General features: G+C 42.5%; 1 protein-coding gene across 1 annotated transcript in view; it reads right to left on the reverse strand.

The window, feature by feature from the left end:
- Positions 1-19,557, reverse strand: part of frmpd3 (FERM and PDZ domain containing 3) — a 153,280-nt gene that overhangs the window by 81,174 nt on the left and 52,549 nt on the right. The window contains exon 3 of the mRNA XM_080188215.1: positions 8,586-8,631. Coding sequence (XP_080044341.1) covers positions 8,586-8,631 — 46 coding nt within the window. The remainder of the gene's footprint in view (positions 1-8,585; positions 8,632-19,557) is intronic.

A 19,557-nucleotide genomic window follows, 5' to 3' on the forward strand; every position in this document is an offset into this window, starting at 1 on the left:
GGGGGCGGTGGGGGGGGGGGTAGATAGGAGGGGTGTGTGTCCCAGTCTTCATATTTGTGGCACCCTCCCATCCAGGACATGGGAGCTCTGGCCTTCCCTTGCACCCAGCCCACCCTCAATGCTACGATCGCTGGAAGTCCACCAAGTGCCAACCAATGCTTAATTGAACATTAAATAGCAGTGGGTTTCCAAGAGTTGAGGTGAGGGTGTGTTACGCACTGGCTCTCAGGATGCGAGCACTAAAATTTCTACCCTACATAGTTAGCTTAGATCAATATGTTTCATTAAAAATTAATTTGAAGTTATTCTTACATTTGAACCCGTGAACGCTTTGTAATGCAAAAACGAGATTACATGTTGATGATGATAATGTGGTCCCTGAAATTTGAAATCAGGACTGCTGCTCCTGAGGTTCTGGCCACACTTTCACCCAAATGAGCTGTCCTCATGTCACAATGTGAGCTCTGTTTACTTACATCATTTGATGCCAGTCCAAATATGTGATGCATGTGGAACACCATGTGGATTGGGGGCAATTATCAACTGTCAGCAACTAAAGAAGGGCTGTCGTCCACTTTTGAAGGTCTACCACATTTTGTACAACAAAACATCCATCAATCAAAAAAAAGTACTCCTTTCCTTGACCTTTGGAAGAAGTCAGGTTGATTTATTGTTTGTGGGATCACCATGGAACTATAAAAAGTTCTTTCTGCTAGCTTCCAGCCAACTTCCTTTAAGGGATAATCCTATGTGGGCCATGTGATTGGGCTGGGCCCTATGGAGTGATGGCGTGGGAAGCCGGGTCAATCAGGAATGAGGGCATGAGTCCTCGGACTGGGAGGACCTCAGTTGGAACCAAGGAGGAAAAGAGAGTAGACCTGTGCGTATGTTGTGTCAGACCCTTCGTGCATAAACATGCAGGCTTGGATTGATGAGTGGAAAGCAACATCTGCGCTACACAAATGTTAGGCAAGTGGGTATACAACTCTTTGACATTTAATGGTATTACCATTGATGAATCCTCTACTTTTAAAATCCTTAGGGCTATCATTGAGCAGAAATTTACTTAACCAATCATATATTTATAATGACTACAAGAGCAGGTCAGAGGCTGGTGATTCTATGACTAGTATCTTATGCCCTGCTTCCCCAAAACTTGTCTGCCATTTACAAGGCACATGTCAGGAGTGTGGTGGCATGTTCTCTACCTTCCTGAATGAGCGCAGCTTCAATAACACTTAAGAAGCTTGACATCTTCCAGAACAAAGCTGTCTGCTTGATTAGCACCCCATCCACCAGCTTAAACACTCATTTTCTCCACTACCAGTACGCAGTGGCAGCAATGTGTATCATCTACAAGATGTACTGTAGCAACTTTCCAGGGCTCCTTCAACAATGTTTCCATTAGTTGGAGAACAGCCTCAGAATAAAAAGGACAACACTTTGGAACTGAGATGAGGGTTTTTTTTTCCGCCAGAGGGGAGTAAATCCATGGAATTCATTGCCACCGAAGGCTGTGGGGGCCAGGTCATTGAATGCATTTAAGACAGAGGGCTCTTGGTAAAGGGATCAAAGGTTATGGGGAAAAGGCAGGAAAACGGGGTTGAGAAACTTATCAACCATGATTGATTGGCAGAGCAGGCTTGATGGGCCAAATGGCCTAATTCTGCTCCTATATTTGCACTAGAAAGCTTTAGATTGGCTAGGAGGGAGTTGAAGAGGGAGTTAAGAAGGGCTAAAAGAGGACATGAGAAGATCTTGGCTGATAGGATTAAGGAGAATCCTAAGGCATTCTATAGGTATGTCAGGAACAGAAGGTTGGTCAGGGCAAGATTAGGGCCAGTTACAGACAGCAGAGGGAAGTTGTGTGTGGAACCGGAGGAGATTGGAGAAGCATTGAACCAATATTTCTCTTCGGTGTTCACGCAGGGGGACACGAATATAGCTGAGGAGGACACTGGGTTGCAGGGGTGTAAAATAGACAGTATTACGGTTGATAAGGGGGATGTGCTGGATATTCTTGAGGGGCTGAAAATAGATAAGTCCCCTGGTCCGGATGGGATCTACCCTAGGATTCTCTGGGAGGCTAGAGAGGTGATTGCAGAGCCTCTGGCTCTGATCTTCAGGTCGTCATTGGTCTCTGGTGTAGTCCCGGAGGATTGGAGGATAGCGAATGTTGTCCCATTGTTTAAGAAGGGGAACAGAGACTTTGCCGGGAATTATAGACCGGTGAGTCTTACTTCTGTTGTGGGCAAGGTTTTAGAAAAAATTATTAGGGATAGGATTTATAGTTATTTGGAGTGTAATGAATTGATTAGAAATAGTCAGCATGGTTTTGTAGCGGGTAGGTCGTGCCTTACTAACCTTATTGAGTTTTTTGAGAAGGTGACCAAAGAGGTGGATGGGGGCAAGGCAGTTGACGTGGTATATATGGATTTTAGTAAGGCGTTCGATAAGGTTCACCATGGTAGGCTTCTGCAGAAAATGCAGATGTATGGGATTGTGGGTAATCTAAGAAGTTGGATCAGGAATTGGCTATCAGATAGGAGACAGAGGGTGGTGGTTGATGGTAAATATTCTTCATGGAGTTCGGTTACGAGTGGTGTGCCTCAGGGATCTGTTTTGGGGCCACTGTTGTTTGTAATCTTTATTAATGATCTGGATGAGGGTATAGTTGGGTGGATTAGTAAATTTGCTGATGACAGCAAAGTCGGAGGTGTGGTAGATTGTGAGGAAGGGTGTCATAGTCTGCAGGGAGACTTAGATAGGTTGCAGAGCTGGGCCGAGAGGTGGCGGATGGAATTTAATGCAGAGAAGTGTGAGGTAATTCACTTTGGTAGGAGCAACAGATGTGTCGAGTATAGGGTTAACGGGAGGACTTTGAATAGTGTGGATGAACAGAGGGATCTAGGTGTATGTGTACATAGATCCCTGAAAGTTGGGAATCAAGTAGATGAGGTTGTTAAGAAGGCGTACGGTGTCTTGGCGTTTATTGGTAGGGGGATTGAATTTAGGAGTCGCAGCGTCATGTTGCAACTGTACACTACTCTGGTGCGGCCGCACTTGGAGTACTGTGTGCAGTTCTGGTCCCCACATTACAAGAAGGATGTGGAGGCTTTGGAGAGGGTGCAGAGGAGGTTTACTAGGATGTTGCCTGGTATGGTGGGGAGGTCCTATGAGGAGAGACTGAGGGATTTAGGGTTGTTTTCGTTGGAAAGAAGGCGGCTAAGAGGGGATCTTATTGAAACATATAAGATGATTAGAGGTTTAGATAGGGTGGATAGTGATAGCCTTTTTCCTCGGATGGAGAAAGCTAGCACGAGGGGGCATGGCTTTAAATTAAGGGGGGGTAGCTACAGGACGGATGTCAGGGGTAGGTTCTTTACCCAGCGGGTGGTGAGGGATTGGAATGCCCTGCCTGCTGCAGTTGTAAATGCGCCTAGTTTGGGGGCGTTTAAGAGATCTGTGGATAGGTTTATGGACGAAAAGGGATTGGTATAGGCTAGTGGGTCATTGTTTTTGTAACTGGTCGGCGCAACATTGTGGGCCGAAGGGCCTGTTCTGCGCTGTAATGTTCTATGTTCTATGTATATTTTATGATTTTGTGGTCTTAACAGCACTTTCTAAAACGATTATCTTTACAGAACAAGAAGGCAGAAGCATTGGAACACCACTAATAGCAAATTTCTCTTCAATGTCACACAGCATCTTGAGTTGGAACTATATCACTGCTCTTTCACCATTGCCCGGACATAATCCTTGAATTCTCCTCCTAACAGCATGGCGGTTGCACCTTCACCATATACCTGCTCACCACCACCTTCTCAAAGACAATCACAAGCCATGAATTAATACTTTAAAAAAACCAGATGAATAATAGAGTTTTATCTGGCCGCTAATGTAGTTTTTGGTTTGTTGAACATTTACAGGATTGATTGAATCCTGGGTGACAATAGAAAAATCAAACCTTCATGTAACCATTCTGGAACATTACTAAACAAAACGCACACAATATTGAAAATTAGGGACCAGTTTTCCCCGTCCGAATAGGGTCAGAATCTATTGCCACAATTATACTCAGCCAGATGCCTCATCTTTATCTACATCCTCCTGATTTCTCAAGGATGAGGGAAAGTGTGGGTTTTGGAACTTGCTCTCACCAATCTACAAAGTTGTGGGCTTATTAAAAGTCCATCTCCCACAACTGTTGGAATTTTCCCAGAGTGATCCAAAGTCTGGCAGCTGCGTGTCTAAATTCAGTAGTGAGGACCATGTCTGGTGCAAGACATGGAGGCTGGAAGAGTTTAACAAGTACTAATTCTTTTTAATGTTTGAGGGGCTTAACTCCATGAAGTTAAAGTTGCAGCAGCCCAATATGGGTCAGGGGAGGACATGAAATTAAATAAGACTCTTTTATTCATGCATTTTTTAATATTCATTCATGGGATGTGAGCATTCCTATCAAAGCCAGTATTTATTGTGCTTGAGAATATGGTAGTGAACCATCTTCTTGATCGACTGCAGTCATCTGCTGTAGGTGCAATCACCATAGATGGCTATCTGTTAGATGGCTACAGTGTTAGATGGCTATCTAACAGAAAGCAGAGAGTTGGAATAAATGGGTGCTTTTCCGGTTGGCAGTTGGTGACAAGTGGCGTGCTGCAGGGATCAGTGCTGGGGCCTCAACTGTTTGCCATATACATAGACGATTTGGAGGAGGGGACCGAGTGTAGGGTAACAAAGTTTGCAGGTGGCACAAAGATGAGTGGAAAAGCAAATTGCATGGAGGACGTGGAAAGTCTGCAGAGAGATTTGGATAGGCTAAGTGAGTGGGCAAGGATCTGGCAGATGGAGTATAACGTTGGCAAGTGTGAGGGGGTTGGACTATGAAGAGAGACTAAATAGACTGGGTCTGTACTTGTTGGAGTTTAGATGGATGAGGGGGGGATCTTATAGAGACGTATAAGATAATGAAAAGGATGGATAGGGTAGAGGTAGAGAGATTCTTCCCTCTTAGAAAGGATAGCAGGACTAGAGGGCACAGCCTCAAGATAAGGGGGTTGAGGAGGAACTTCTTCACTCAAAGGGTGGTGAATCTCTGGAATTCTCTGCCCATTGAAGTGGTGGAGGCTACCTCGCTAAATATGTTTAAGTCATGGGTAGATAGGTTTTTGACACACAGGGGAATTAAGAGTTATGGGGAGAAAATGGGAAAATGGAACTGATTCACTTCAGATCAGCCATGATCTTACTGAATGACGGGGCAGGCTCGAAGGGCTAGATGGCCTACTTCTGCTCCTATTTCTTACGTGCTTATGTTATGTTCTTATGTTATCCACTTTGGAAGGAATAATAGGAAAATGAACTTTTATTTAAATGGTGTAAAGTTACAACATGCTATTATGCAGAGGGACCTGGGGGTCCTTGTGCATGAATCACAAAAACTCAGTTTGCAGGTGCAGCAGGTGATCAAGAAGGCAAATGGAATGTTGGCCTTTATCGCGAGGGGGATAGAATATAAAAGCAGGGAGGTCTAGCTGCAACTGTACAAGGCACTGGTGAGGCTGCACCTAGAGTACTGTGTGCAATTTAGGTCCCCTTATTTGCGAGAGGATACATTAGCTTTGGAGGGAGTGCAGGGAAGGTTTGCCACGTTGATTCCGGAGATGAGGGGGTTAGCTTATGAAGACAGATTGAGTAGACTAGACCTGTACTCATTGGAGTTTAGAAGGCTGAGGGGAGATCTTATAGAGACATATAAGATCATGAAGGGCTAGGCAGGGTAGAAACAGAGAGATTATTTCCACTTAGAATGGAAACAAGAATTAGAGGGCATAGCCTCAAGATAAGGGGGAGTCAATTTAGAACAGAGTTGAGGAGGAACTTATTCTCCCAGAGAGTAGTGAATCTTTGGAATTCTCTGCCCATTAAAGCAATGGAGGCTATCTTGTTAAATGTGTTTAAGTCACAGATAGATAGATTTTTGACCAATAAGGGAATTAAGGGTTATGGGGAGCAGGTGGGTAAGTGGAACTGAACCCACTATCAGATCAGCCATGATCTTATTGAATGGTGGGACAGGCTCAAGGGGCTAGATGGCCTACTCCTGCTCCTATTTCTTATGTTCTTATGTTCTATACTGTTAGGAAGGGAATTCCTGGACTTTTTCCCAGCAATGGTGAAGGAACAGTGATATAGTTCCAAGTCATGATGACATTAAGGACATTGCCAGTTCAGGCAGTCAGCACCCTGCTTGCATCAAGTGCACATCAGACCACGGCAATTTGGACTCCCACATGTACCGGGAAAAGTGCAGCTGGAAATAGCTACCGCATCCCCGGAAACTGAGGCCACTGGAGAATAGGAGTCGTTGTCTGCACAGGAAGGTCAAAGCAATAGGCATCAGGAAGTCAGAGAAGAGGGACATGTGGTATGAAGGAGAAGGAGATACTATCTGAGCTCAGGATGTACAGGTTGAGACGAAGAGATCTGTAGATGACTTGATGTCAGTGCTCAAGCAGACTGTGACTCTCTAGGCAGATGGGCATCGATGTCTATGCCATTGACAGTGTGAACTCCGCAGCATATCACAGGCAGCTTCACACCAGTGCACCATCCAAATGACAGATGTCTTCTTTACTGATGGGCAACATCTCAGGATCACAATTTAATGGGGAATCGTGAGCTTGCAAGGCACTGAGTTTAGAGTCTGGCGCAGTCAGGTGGTGCGCTGTATTAAATATGCTCCTGCAAAGGTTTCAGTCTGCTGTATTCTCCAAACATGGTCCCCAAGAGATGTATGGACATTGAGGACAATGAGGCTCAGAAAAGGGACAGTTCATTATGGAAAGAGCAATAGGGAAGGGAGGAAGAGGAGTTGAAATCGACAAATGGGGATGATGCTGAACAGAAAGGTACACCTGCTGCAAGACAAAATGTCTTCCTCCTGCCACCGTCTCCGAAGAGGACTCATTCCTCTCCCTCAGCTGTACCAGTCCTTTGACTCCTTGTGCCATCTTGGGTCCCTGTGGTGTACTGGCTGGTTTTGGCACAAAACTGTTACCCTCAGGACACCTTGCAGCCCCCAGCATTGGCTGCCTCCAGTATCTGAAACCTGCCCCATTAGTATTAGAGTGATAGGAACTTTCCCATTGGAGATGATTTTCTGATGAAGAAGCAGCAGACTGGACGCCTATTTCTTGTGTCTAAAGGGAAAATTTATGAAAACATTTTGGGAAATTAACAGAAGATATTTAAATCCTGCAGAACAGAAAATTAACAAAATATTTTAAGTCTTAAACCAAGGTCATTTTTTCTCTTCCTTGTTTCCTAATTTCTCCTCAATTGTTTCCATACTTGTCCTTTTATGAAGGTGGCAGCATATTTTGGGATATAGTGCACACTTAAGCACAGATCAATCCTGTTTCCATCCCAGGTACAAGCACTTACCAACAAAAACTTCCTGATAACAAAGGATAAAAATCTAAGCAGGTGGTAATTCAACTGAAGCACCCAACTGTTGCAATGCTGTGATTGACACATTGGGCCTGATTTTACCATCACATTGCGCCCATTTTTGGGCACGAAAACTTGGTAAAGTCAGGTGTGAGGTGAGTAGCGTAACCCTTTACAAAGGGTCGAAAATAGCTGCGATCGGGACCTCACCCGAAACGGGCATGATGGCCAGTTAAATGTATTTGCATGCATTAAAATTGACTTAATGGGCTGCACACCCAACCTTACTGGCACTTCCCCCTTTACCACTGCGTTTGCCCATCCAGGATTGGCGCGAAACAGGCATGCTCCACAAAAGTCTGATTCAGATGCTTCTGTTGGTGAGGAGTTAAGTGTCTAGTATCCGATAGCTCCTTGCTTGAGATCAGTGAGGGGGGTTGGGGGAGGGTGGTCAACTGCTGCTCTGCCTGAGATCAGTGGGGGGGGAAGAGGGTCTGCTGCAATTCTGCCTGAGATCAGTGAGGTGGAGGGGGGAGGGGGTGCGCTGCAATTCTGCCTGAGATCAGTGGGGGGATGTGGGGAGGGGCCACGATCAGTCTGGGCGGCAGGAGTGGGAGGACTGTATTGTTGTCGGGGGGGGGGGTGGGGGGGGGGGGGGGGTGGGCGGGGTGGGGGGGGGGGTGGGCGGGGTGGGGGGGGGGAGGGAGGGAGGGAGGAAGCGGGGCAATATCCGGCCCAGGAGAGGTGTGGCAGTGGAGCAGCATTTTTTTTCGCGTATGTGCAGTTGTAGACTACGATCGGAGATGCAGGATTTTTCTCATGTTAAGCCACACCCACAGGCTTGTGCAGCACGATTCGGACTTGCTGATATGTTTTTCAGGCAGAGCACATACGGCGGTGCCTCAGAACGGGTCTAAAAGTCGGATCTGAAGCACTCCCAATTTCAAATCTGTCCAGTACTTCGAATCACAATGGTAAAATAGAGCCCAGTCTGTTTAGATTAGCAATCAATTCTCGAATATTTCTGTTTTCTGTGAGAAGGAGCTACCAATTAATGCTCCTGGGATTTAAACTATCTTTTGTTAGTCCAGATAAAGATAGAACACAACAGAATTAAGGAGCACACTCACTTGGTGAGGTTGAAGCACAGTCAGAATAATGGAATCCTTGCCATTCCTATTAGCAAAAGATAAACAGTCAGTTATTATTTGGTACAGATTTCATAGTTTGGCAATTAAACCACTAGCAGCATTTGAAAACATCCAAAAATTACAAAATGAGAATGTTATAAAAATTCTTATAGATAGAATAGAATCCCTACTGCAGGAGGCCAATCGGTCCATCGAGCCAGCACCAACAACAATCCCACCAAACCCCACGTATTTACCCTTCTAAACCCCAAGACACTAAGGGCAATTTAGCATGGCCAATCCACATACCCGCACATCTTTGGACTCTGGGAGGAAACTGGAGCACCCGGAGGAAACCCATGCAGACACGGAGAGAATGTGCACAGTCTGCACAGACAATGACCCAAGCTGGGAATTGAATCTGGGTCTCTGGCGCTGTGAGGCAGCAGTGCTAACCACTGAGGCACTCTGCTGCACCCCCCCAACCCGGACCTGAACACTGTATATTTAGAATGTGAAACAAATTCAAGTAACGTTCAATCAAATGCATTTTGAATCTCACATTAGAAGATAAGATTTGCAGTGGTACTAGCCAATGAAATAAAACAAAAGCCTTTGGTCATTTTTCAGTGTAAAACCAACATCAAATTCCCAGCAGGAGTATTTGTGCAAGTCTATGATGATAGTTGGATGAGTGGGGATGGATTGAAGTTCGATAATGTGTGAAATAGACATCCCAGTCGCTATTTAAAGAATGTAGCTTATTTATAGATCCCATATAACCAATGAGATCAAGAGATGCCCATCAAGAATGTTTTTTATTCAGATAAAGGATGTGAGCTTTGCTGGCTACGCTGGTATTTATTGCCCATTTCTAATTGCCTTCAAGAAGGTGGTGGTGAACTATCTTCCTGAACTACTGCAGTCCCTGAGGTGTAAGCACACCCACAGTGGTGTTAGGATTTTCCAGGATTTTAACCCAGTGAAAGTGAAGGAATGGCAATATATTTCTAAGTCAGGATGGTGAGTGATTTGGAGGGGAGCCTCCAGGTGATGATGTTCCCAAGTATCTGCTTCTGTTGTCCTTCTAGACAATAGCGGTCGTGAGTAGGAAGATGCTGCCTAAGGAGCCTTGGTGAGTTTCCACATTGTAGTTAAACCAGGGATCCAATATCTGTATATCAGGCTTTGGATGCGTGTCTCAATAAACTACTCAAGGTTCATGTTACACTGAACGGAATAAGTAGATGGTAAACAGAGGAAACATTTTCACAAGGAGTGGAAAAATGTATGTTTCCCTGCATGGTATTTTGTGTGGTTTCATCACTAAATTATGGAATGCTTTTAAGTGCACCAAATGTCATCAGATCATTCAAATAAACAGAGTATCTAATTCAATGGATGGAGATGAAAATGGTTTGTTGTGGAGGAGTGATTCTGAAAGCAAAAGTCATAGATTCATAGAGGTTTACAACTCGGAAACAGGCCCTTTGGCCCAACTTGTCCCTGCCACCCTTTTTTTTTAAAACCCCTAAATGCTAAAAATATGATCCAGAGTGGGATCCTTATGATGATGGATATAGCCAAAATGACTCAGAATGAATTTGATGAACATTTTGCACTGAATGCTGAAGACAAAGAATTTGACAGTTTAAAAATGCTTTGATTATGGTTAAAAGTATTTTTCTATGATTAGTTCAGTCAATAAACAACATTATGTTAATTTAATATGAATTATCAGCATTAGTTCCCTTACCACATTTCAGAATGACAACAAGCGACACTGGCAATTCAGGTTTTATACTTGGCATATAAACTGAACCCTGTTTTTAGAAGATGCTTAGGAGGCTCCTTAAGATTGACTTATATGCCATGATTCACAGTAGACAGAAAAAAATGAATGGAGAAGATGTACTGTATATGAATGATCAATTATTTGATGAGATATTTCATAGGAGGCTTGTTAGAAAATTTCAGACTTAGGCTGGTATCCCCACTCTCTACCCCTCAGTTTGGCTAAAGTCCAAAATCACCTTTTAAGATGCTGCAAAACTCCATTAATACCCTGGATTATTCAAAATGCCAAAGGTACCAAATCACATAACTATCACCCACGTGCCACCTTCGGACTAATTGTGTAATGCTGTTATCACACAATTCTCCCTTTCCTCCTGTTAAATCGTTGATCCTTCCGTCAGTGCTCACACTTCTTTCAAAGTCTTAAAACAAACTCTTGAACCAGCTACATTTTGCCTGCCATCCTGCTATGTATTTTATGTTGAAGAAATTATGTTCTTCAAATCACTGTCACCAATATCACGGAAGATGGCTACATTAAAATTCTAGCATGTATTTTATTTGTTCTACTTGCTGCATATGGAAACAAATAATCAACAATAAACAATTCAAAAAAGACAAACCATTGAAAACTGGTTAGGAAACTGCCTGAGTGGCAAGAGACAAAGAGCAGAGTTAATGTGCAGATACTCCAGTTGACAGCATGGTATCCTGCAAGGAATGTGTTGAGGTCACAAATATTCAACATATTTATTAATGATTTAAGTGATAAGATAGAAATTAATACATACAAATTTGCCAATGGCACAAGGCTTGGTGGTGTTGCAAGCAATGTAGGTTGAAATATAAAATTATAAAGAAATATTGATAGATTAAGTCAATGTGCAGAACTGTCAGAAATGGATTTCTATGTAAGCAAAAGCGAGCTTATCCACTTTGAACCTAAAAAGATGAAAGGTTTTTTTTGTATTGTAAAAATCTAGAAACAGAAGGCGCTCAAAATACATAGACAATTAAGATGCAATGAACAGCTACAGAAATATCAAATAGCAAGATATATTGTTTATTATAAAACTAAAATTGATAAATTTTTATTCACCAAAGGTATTAAGGGATGCTGGAATAGGCAGGTATATGGAGTTAACAGTTCAGTCATGATCTTATTCAATACAGAACAGGCTTGGGGGAGTGGGGGAGGGTTAATGGCCTGTTCCTGTTCCTATGCACACTGCTGTTAATTTGCAGAGTATGGCAGGATTTGCTTCGTGTAGTCCACACTCACTCACCAAGTGACAAGATCAATCAGTTGTGAAATCACTTTTGGGAGCAGTGAAAGTAACAGGAATTTGATCTTGCATAAAAATTTAGAACAAAGTACAGCCAGATTTTTTTAAACTTTTCTGTTGATTTAATTAACTGCAGTCTATTTTCAAACTTTCAATTCATGGGATGTGGGTGTTGCTGGCAAGGCCAAGAATTTATTGCCCACAAATTGTCCTTGAGAAGGTGGTAGTGAGCTGCCTTCTTGAGTCACTGCAGTCCACATAGTGCAGGGATACAATGATGCTGTTAGGGAGCAAATTCCAGGAATTTGACTTGTCGATGATTAAGGAACATCAATATATTTACAATGTTGTGACATTGGAGGAAAGTTGCAGGCAGTGGTGTTCCCCTGCGACTATTGTCCTTGACCTTGTAGGCAATAGAGATCAAGTGCATGAGAACTGCTACTGATGTGCCTTGACAAGTTATTGTAGTGCAGCTTGGTGATGGTGCATTACAACCATGGGGCACTTGTGGTGGAAGAAGTGGATATTTAAAATGGTGGATGAGGTGCCAATCAAGCAGGCTACTTTGTCTTTGTACTCATCCAGGCACATGAAAAATATTCCATCATACTTCTGATATTTTCTCTTTACTCTTTCTTGGAACTTGTTTCCCGTCCCTGACTGCCGTTGAATCAATTGCTTCTTAGGCCAATTCAGAGTGCAGATAAGAGTCAACAATATTTTTGCGGGTCTGGAGTCACATATAGACCAGATTAGGTAAGGATGGCATATTTTCTTCATTAGTGAGCCTGATGGAATTTTATTACAATTGATGATAGATTCATGGTACTGTTTCTGAGAGTAATTCTACATTCCACATCTATTAATTGAATTTAAATTTCACCAGCTGCCAATGGTGGGATTTGAATCCATGTCCTCAGAGTATTAGGCTGGGCCTCTGGATTACTCAGCTAATGATATTATCACTATGCCACCATCTCCCCCCAAATCTTTGATTTGGGCCCTATAGGCAGGCTTTGGGAAATCAAGAGGTGAGTTACTTGCTGCAACACAATGGCTTCTGACCTGCTCTTGCACACACAGCAATTATATGATTGGTCCAGTTAAGAATTTGGTCAATGGTAAACTCCAGAATATTGATAACAGGGAAAGCGGTAATGCTAATTTCATTTTTTTAATATTCATTCATGGGACATGTGCATTGCTGGCTTGACCAACATTTATTGCCCATCCCTGGCTAGACCAGCATTTATTGTCATTGATGTCAAGGAGAAGTCGTTTAGTTGTAAATGGTCACTGCCTGACACTTGGGCGACACAAATGTTACTTGTCACTTATCAACCCATGTTTGAATGTTGTTTAGGCCTTGCTACATGGAGGCATAAATTGCTTTACTAGCTGATGAATGGTGAATGGTACTAAACAGTACGCAATCATCATTAAACATCCCCACTTACAATCTCAGGGTGGAATGAAAGTCAAAGATGAAGTAGCTAAGATGCTTGGGCCTCTGAGGAACTTATGCAGAAATGTCCTGGTAATGAGATGATTGGCCTCCAAAGATCAATCATCCCCCTGAGGATGATCCCCAATATGGTGGGATTGTATAAGTGAGGAAAGGTTAAACATGTAGGGACTCTACTCATTAGAATTTAGAAGAATGAAAGATGATTTCATTGAAACTTATAGGATTTTTAAAGGGTTTGACAGGGTAAATGCTAATTCTAGCATTCTTCTATACTCCTCATTGGGTCAGGGTTGGTCCCTTGGCTTGATAGTAATGGTTAAATTAGGGATATGCCTGATAATGAGTTATAGGTTGTGGTGAAATAAAATTCCGTTGCTACAGATGGCCCACAATGTCTCACTGATGTCCACTTTTGTGTGGTTTACAGCGGTTCAAGAAGGCAGCACACCCCCATTTTCTCAACGACAATTAGAAATGGATAATAAATGCTGGCTTAACCAGTGACACTGGCATCCCTTGAAAGAATAGAAACAGATTAGTTTGAATCTATCCATTTTAGCTTAATGGAACTGCCACATTATGCAATGAAGGGTGTCCTCAATATGAAGATGGGACTTTGTCTCCACAAGGACTGTGGGGTGGTCACTATGGCCAACATTGTCATGGATAAATGCATCTGCAACAGATAGATTGGTGAGAATCAGATCAAGTAGATTTTTCCCTTATATTAGTTCCCTCATCACTTGCTACATACCCAGTCTGGTATCTATGCCCTATGGCATTTGCTCAGTTAGGTCAGGAATGATAATACTAAGCCACTCTTAGTGATAGACATTGATGTCCCTCATTGAGAGTATATACTGTGAGTTTGCTATCCTTAGTGCTTTCAACATGGAGGAGCATTTATTCACCAGGTGAGAAAGGGCAGCAGATGGAAAGCAGCAGGTTGTTTCCTTGTCTATATTTGAGTGGATGTGATGAGACCTCTTGAGTCCAAAGTTAATGTTAAACACCACCAGGGGCACTTCCTTCCAACAGTAGATGTTTCTCCCGGCTCTGCTGTGTCTGCAGATGGGACAGGACATATCTAGGGACGGTGCTGTCTAGGTGTGTGGCTGAACGATATGATCTTGTGATTATGACTATGTCACAGTGTCTCTCAGCTCTCTCACTTTTGGCAAAAATCGCCAGATGTTAGAGAGGAGAACTTTGCAGTGTTGACTGGGCTTTATGTGCCTTTGTTGTGACTCATGCTTCAGTTGATGCATTCTGTTTTATCCAATTGTTTTTTGCATAACTGATTGACTTGCTAGGCCATTTCAGAGGGCAGAGTGAACCATACTGCTGTGTCTTGAATTTGACTGGATAAGGATGGCATATTTCCTCCCTACTTAGTGATGCAGATGGATGTTATAGCAAACAGGTCGGTTATTGTTTTGCCTTACTAATACCATTATTACCATTACTAAATAGATCTCCTAATTTTGCAGCCATGTCTTCCTTCACCAAAAGGGCCAGGTCTGCCAGCTGGCCCACAGCCTCCTGGGTTAGGTATGCAACTTGATGAGGCTTGATCTCCATCTTACTGCTGTCCACACAGTCCCTAATTTTTGCTGATTTCTGTTCCAGATTTTTAAGTGAAATTAATTTGCCTAGCTGCTGTGGTGAGAGTTGAACTCCTGTCTCTGCGTTATTAGTCCAGACCCCTGGGTTACAAATTCAGAACTATAAATACTATGCAATATACTTATACTGGGCTACATATTTAACAAATAAAAGCCTACACTTAAAATCTCCCAAGTTACCCATCTGCTCCAGTACCACTGGGAATGGTCAGAATGGATTTTCATCTGCTCTCCAGGTGCAATAAGTCCCAAAGGGTGAGTTTTTAATTTCCCTATAGCACTCCAAAGATACGCGGGTTAGGTTGATTGGCCATGCTAAATTGACCATACTGTCAGGGGATTGAAAGGGTAACTATGTGGGATTACAGGAATAAGGCCTGGGTGGGATTGTGGTCAGTGTAGACTCGATGGGCCGAATGGCCTCCTTCTGCACCATAGGGATTCTATGATTATATCATTCAAGAGCAGTCATGCTGCTCTAAACCTCATAAAAAAAGCAAAGGCCTCTCATTCCTGATTCTGGGACCCTGAGCCTGCCAGCTGATCCACTTCCTGTTGCCATTTGGCCTCTGGGAGGTCTCTGCCACTTCTGACATATAACAAATGAGTGTAAGACAGTCATTAGGGTTAAAATAGGGCTGAGCCATTTAAATTGATTGTGTCTCATCCTGCCAGAAATCCATTCACTGGTAAAATCCAGGGCATGTTCTAAATGATTAAAAGTGGTTTATTTACTGGTCACAAGTGGGCTTACATTCACACTGAATTGAAGTTACTGTGAAAATCCCCTAGTTGTCACACTCTGGCACCTGATGGCATACACAGAGGGGGAATTTAGCATGGCCAATTCACCTAACCAGCACATCTTTGGCCTGTGGGAGGAAACCAATGCAGACATGGGGAGAATGTGCAAACTCCACAGCCCAGGCCCAAGCAGGGAATTGAGTCCGATCCCTGGTGCTCTGAGGCAGCAGTGCTAATCACTGTGCCACCATTTGATTGGAGTATCTACATGTATTTGTGTGTTACAAAGAAAACGCAAAATCAAAAGTTAATATAAGCAGCAAATTATGAAGGAATTCTACTATTATTCAAAGTTAGGGAGAAGATCTGAAAAAGTCATGAATTTAAACAAGTAAATTTAAATTAGAAGTATTGGTACAAGAAGGAATGTTGTAAATTAGTTCAATACTTTCTTAAGTTTTATATATTACTTGGTTTTCATTTAAAAAAACCCACATCCTGGACGGAGGGACACTAAGATAAAGATCTGTTTTTTTGTGTTACATGCAGAGAATCATTTGTGTAATGGTACACGAGGAGAAAAGTGTATTTGTTGACTCGCTTGCATGAAGTAACAAAAACACTGAGAGATGCAGTTTCTGTTTTGGGCACAGTTGGGAAATTGCAGTCAAATTGCATTGGAAATTCAATTTCCAATTATATTCATTTCTTCATCACAAACATAAAATCTTCAAGAGACCTGCACAACTGGGCAGCATAATAGAATGCAATTGTATCTTTTATTCTTTCCAATAAAAGTTATGCTTGATGTATTTAAGCACAGTAACCTGGTGTAATTTTATTAATACAGTTAAAAGTGACAGAGAAAAACATTTTTAATAATGGTGTTCAGTCCTCCACCTGTGAGAAACTTGATTTAAAATCACTGAACGTGCTTATAAACTCTACTGTATCATTTATTAGTTTTATTGGTGCACACTACTCATTTTTTGAGCAAATTCATTATTCTTTGATATGAAAAACTTCTAAAACATGCCTACGAATGCCAGTGCAACTGGGAAAATGGACACAATTTGAAGAGTCTTCTCAAAACCCACAATCATTTAGAAACTTGTAATTCAGATTGGGCGATGTGGCCACTTTACGAGTGGGTCCTGATCCAAGCAAATTAAAACCTGAACCAAAATAAATAATGGCAAGACAACAATAACTTAAATGGTTTAAATGCATCTTATTTGTGTTTACTATTTTTCTTTTTTTTTGCATTGATTTGGCTGATTCACCTGGATTGCACTGGTGTGACCAAGCAGAAACTCTACTCCATATTTATTTTCCAGCAACTGTGAGGGACCCTTACACTATATAATTTTATAACACACACATTGATATCCTCATGGCTGTTTCTAAACTTTTAAAAACTGGTCAAAGACCTTTAAATTGGATGAAATTATGTCTGTCTGTGACCCTTGAACAAAAGGAGTTAAGTTGGTAGTATTGCAGAAACTTGCATCTTCTTATCTCTGAAGAGACACCAATGATGCCCCTGTGGGCTGCAGAGACCACATTCGAGGAGAACTATACAAAGGCCACCTGCCAGGCTGGCTGGCTGGACTCTTATTTGGCTCCTGGGATAAAGGACTCGATAATTTGCCTTTCAGTTCTTAATGGTTGAGACAATTAACCATCTCAGGGACTGAGGCAAGCAATACAGAACCTTCTCAAAGGCAATGTGAAGAATTTGGGTCATGTGGCATGGACCTTTAGCTGGAGGAACAAGTTATCATGTCTTGTTGTACTGCAAACTCAGTCTGCCATTTTACCACCTAACTAGTAGCAGCATGAAAAAGGGGACCTGCCTCAGCTGAATACCTGGCCCCCATCTACTGCTACTAACGGGAACTTTGTACCATCACCTACAAGACTCATTCTGTGAAGTCAACGCTGCTGGAAGAGTGACTAATATGGCATAGGTTTCAGCTTGACAACCTCTGTGAAAAAATACCTCATTGGACTTTGGTGCTGGGCTCTCAAATCCATGTGAAACAATAATTATTTTCTCTGTAGTTTTTGCCCTGTAAATCTTTACTTTCTCTGTCTCTCTTTTACTGCGTGTGTGCACGAGAAGCAACATGGTGACCCTCCTGCAGTTTGAGAGTGTGAAAATAAACTAACTCTTTGAGTTCATCCTGTCTTGGGTTCGCTGTGGGTTATTAATCGAAAATTAAATGACACTAAAACAGAGGGGCTGGGAAATATGTCACCACTTATAAAGGCAGAAGCAAGACAAATCACCTTTTTGTTTACAGATAAGTGGTGAAGGGAGAAGATAATGCTATTTAAATCAACCGCCCTTTTGTCTGTAACAAACTGATTAAAAAACTTACTCCATTGTTATGAACATCTTTTCAAATATCTTCAGTGTATCACCATCATGTAACAAATTTCAAAGATAATACTACTGCAAAAGTAAGTTCAAGTGTGTTATTCTCCCAAAATTGTGGTGCAAAAAATTGCAATTGGCTCAAATAATCTTGCAGCTGTCAAATGATCAGATACTTGAACATCTAAATGTTCATGAATAACCAATAGAAAACCAAATAATGAAAGCTCTGATTTTGTTTTCAAAGCTGTTGTAATGAAATCCCTGATTTTGTTTTCAGAGCTATTGTTCATGAACAACAACTACTATTAAAATGATTAACTAAATTGCTCAAAAATTATCTTCATGCTATTAACTATAATCTTTCCTGCATGCCTTCAAGAGGAGGTAATCCATTCCCAGTCACACCCTCTTAGATGACTGAACATCACTTCAAGGCGTTCACCCAGGAGGGATTTTGACAGAAAGTTCAAGGGATAATAATGAAAGTACCATTTCAAACAGGTGAGCAGGCAAATGGAGAGGTGATAGTTGAGAAAGAGGAGGGGACTCTGTCACCCCAGACACCCATACCCCCATGCAAATAATGGCTGAATAACTCAGCACTCATTTTAATTTACTGTTAACACAGCTGTAGGCTTCAGGACAACACACACCAGCTATGGTCCCATCCCAGAGGAAGCCCACAAACTCTCCCGGCCTCCTCACCTCCGAACCATCCCCAACACCCTTGAATCGGCATCCACCAGACCCCCTTCCCAACCAATCCCTGCCCCTGGAGCTGGCCACCAGGAACTGTCCTCTTGGACACAGGACACTCTGGTTCTCAGTAGAGAGGGCTGCTCACCACCTTGCTCCCTCTCAGAGATCATGGCAGCTGGTTCCCATTTTTATAAACCATTAGCAATTCACGCCAGTGTGACATCATGCTGGTGGGTGGAAATATTCAGTGAGGTTTGAAGATTCAGCTTTAAGCTCACCAGGTATATTACAATGCATTCAAATTGATGCAAATCAGGGTTCTCAGCCTTCCTGGTCATGAACCTTATCTGGGAGGCCCCAGAATGATCATAATCAGAAATCTCTCCAGTGCATGTTCTGTTTTTGGCCTCACTATATTTTGTGGCTATGATAGGATTTGTGCTCATGGTTAGTGGGCCTCCGTATCGCACCCACGATCTTTGTTGCCAGAAAAATCCAAGAAAAATGCCAGGAGCATCAACAGGAGTACTTCATTGCATTCATCGACCTGAATAAAGCATTTCACTCATGAGGCTCTGTGCATTGTGTTTCAGATATTTGGATATCCAAGAAACCTCATCACAATCCTGCAACTGCTCCTTGATGATATGGGCTGCAATTCTCTTAAATGGAGGATGTGAAACAGCACCATTCAAGGGCAGCATGGTGGCACAGTGGTTAGCACTGCTGCCTCACAGTGTCAGGGACTCAGGTTCGATACCCAGCTTGGGTCACTGTGTCAGAGTTTGCATGTTCTCTTTGTGTCTGCCTGGGTTTCCTCAGGGTGCTCCAGTTTCCTTGCACAGTTCAAAGATGTGCAGGTTAGGTTGATTAGCCATGGAAAATTGCCTCCTGGGGCCCTATTTTACCATTTTGTTTCTAAGTGCTGGGTGGACTTGAAACTGGGAGTGTTTCAGATCTGACTTTT

The sequence above is a fragment of the Carcharhinus amblyrhynchos genome, chromosome 4 (genome assembly GCF_965287045.1).
Source record: "Carcharhinus amblyrhynchos chromosome 4, sCarAmb.v2.hapA, whole genome shotgun sequence".
NCBI classification, from domain to species: Eukaryota; Metazoa; Chordata; class Chondrichthyes; order Carcharhiniformes; family Carcharhinidae; genus Carcharhinus; species Carcharhinus amblyrhynchos.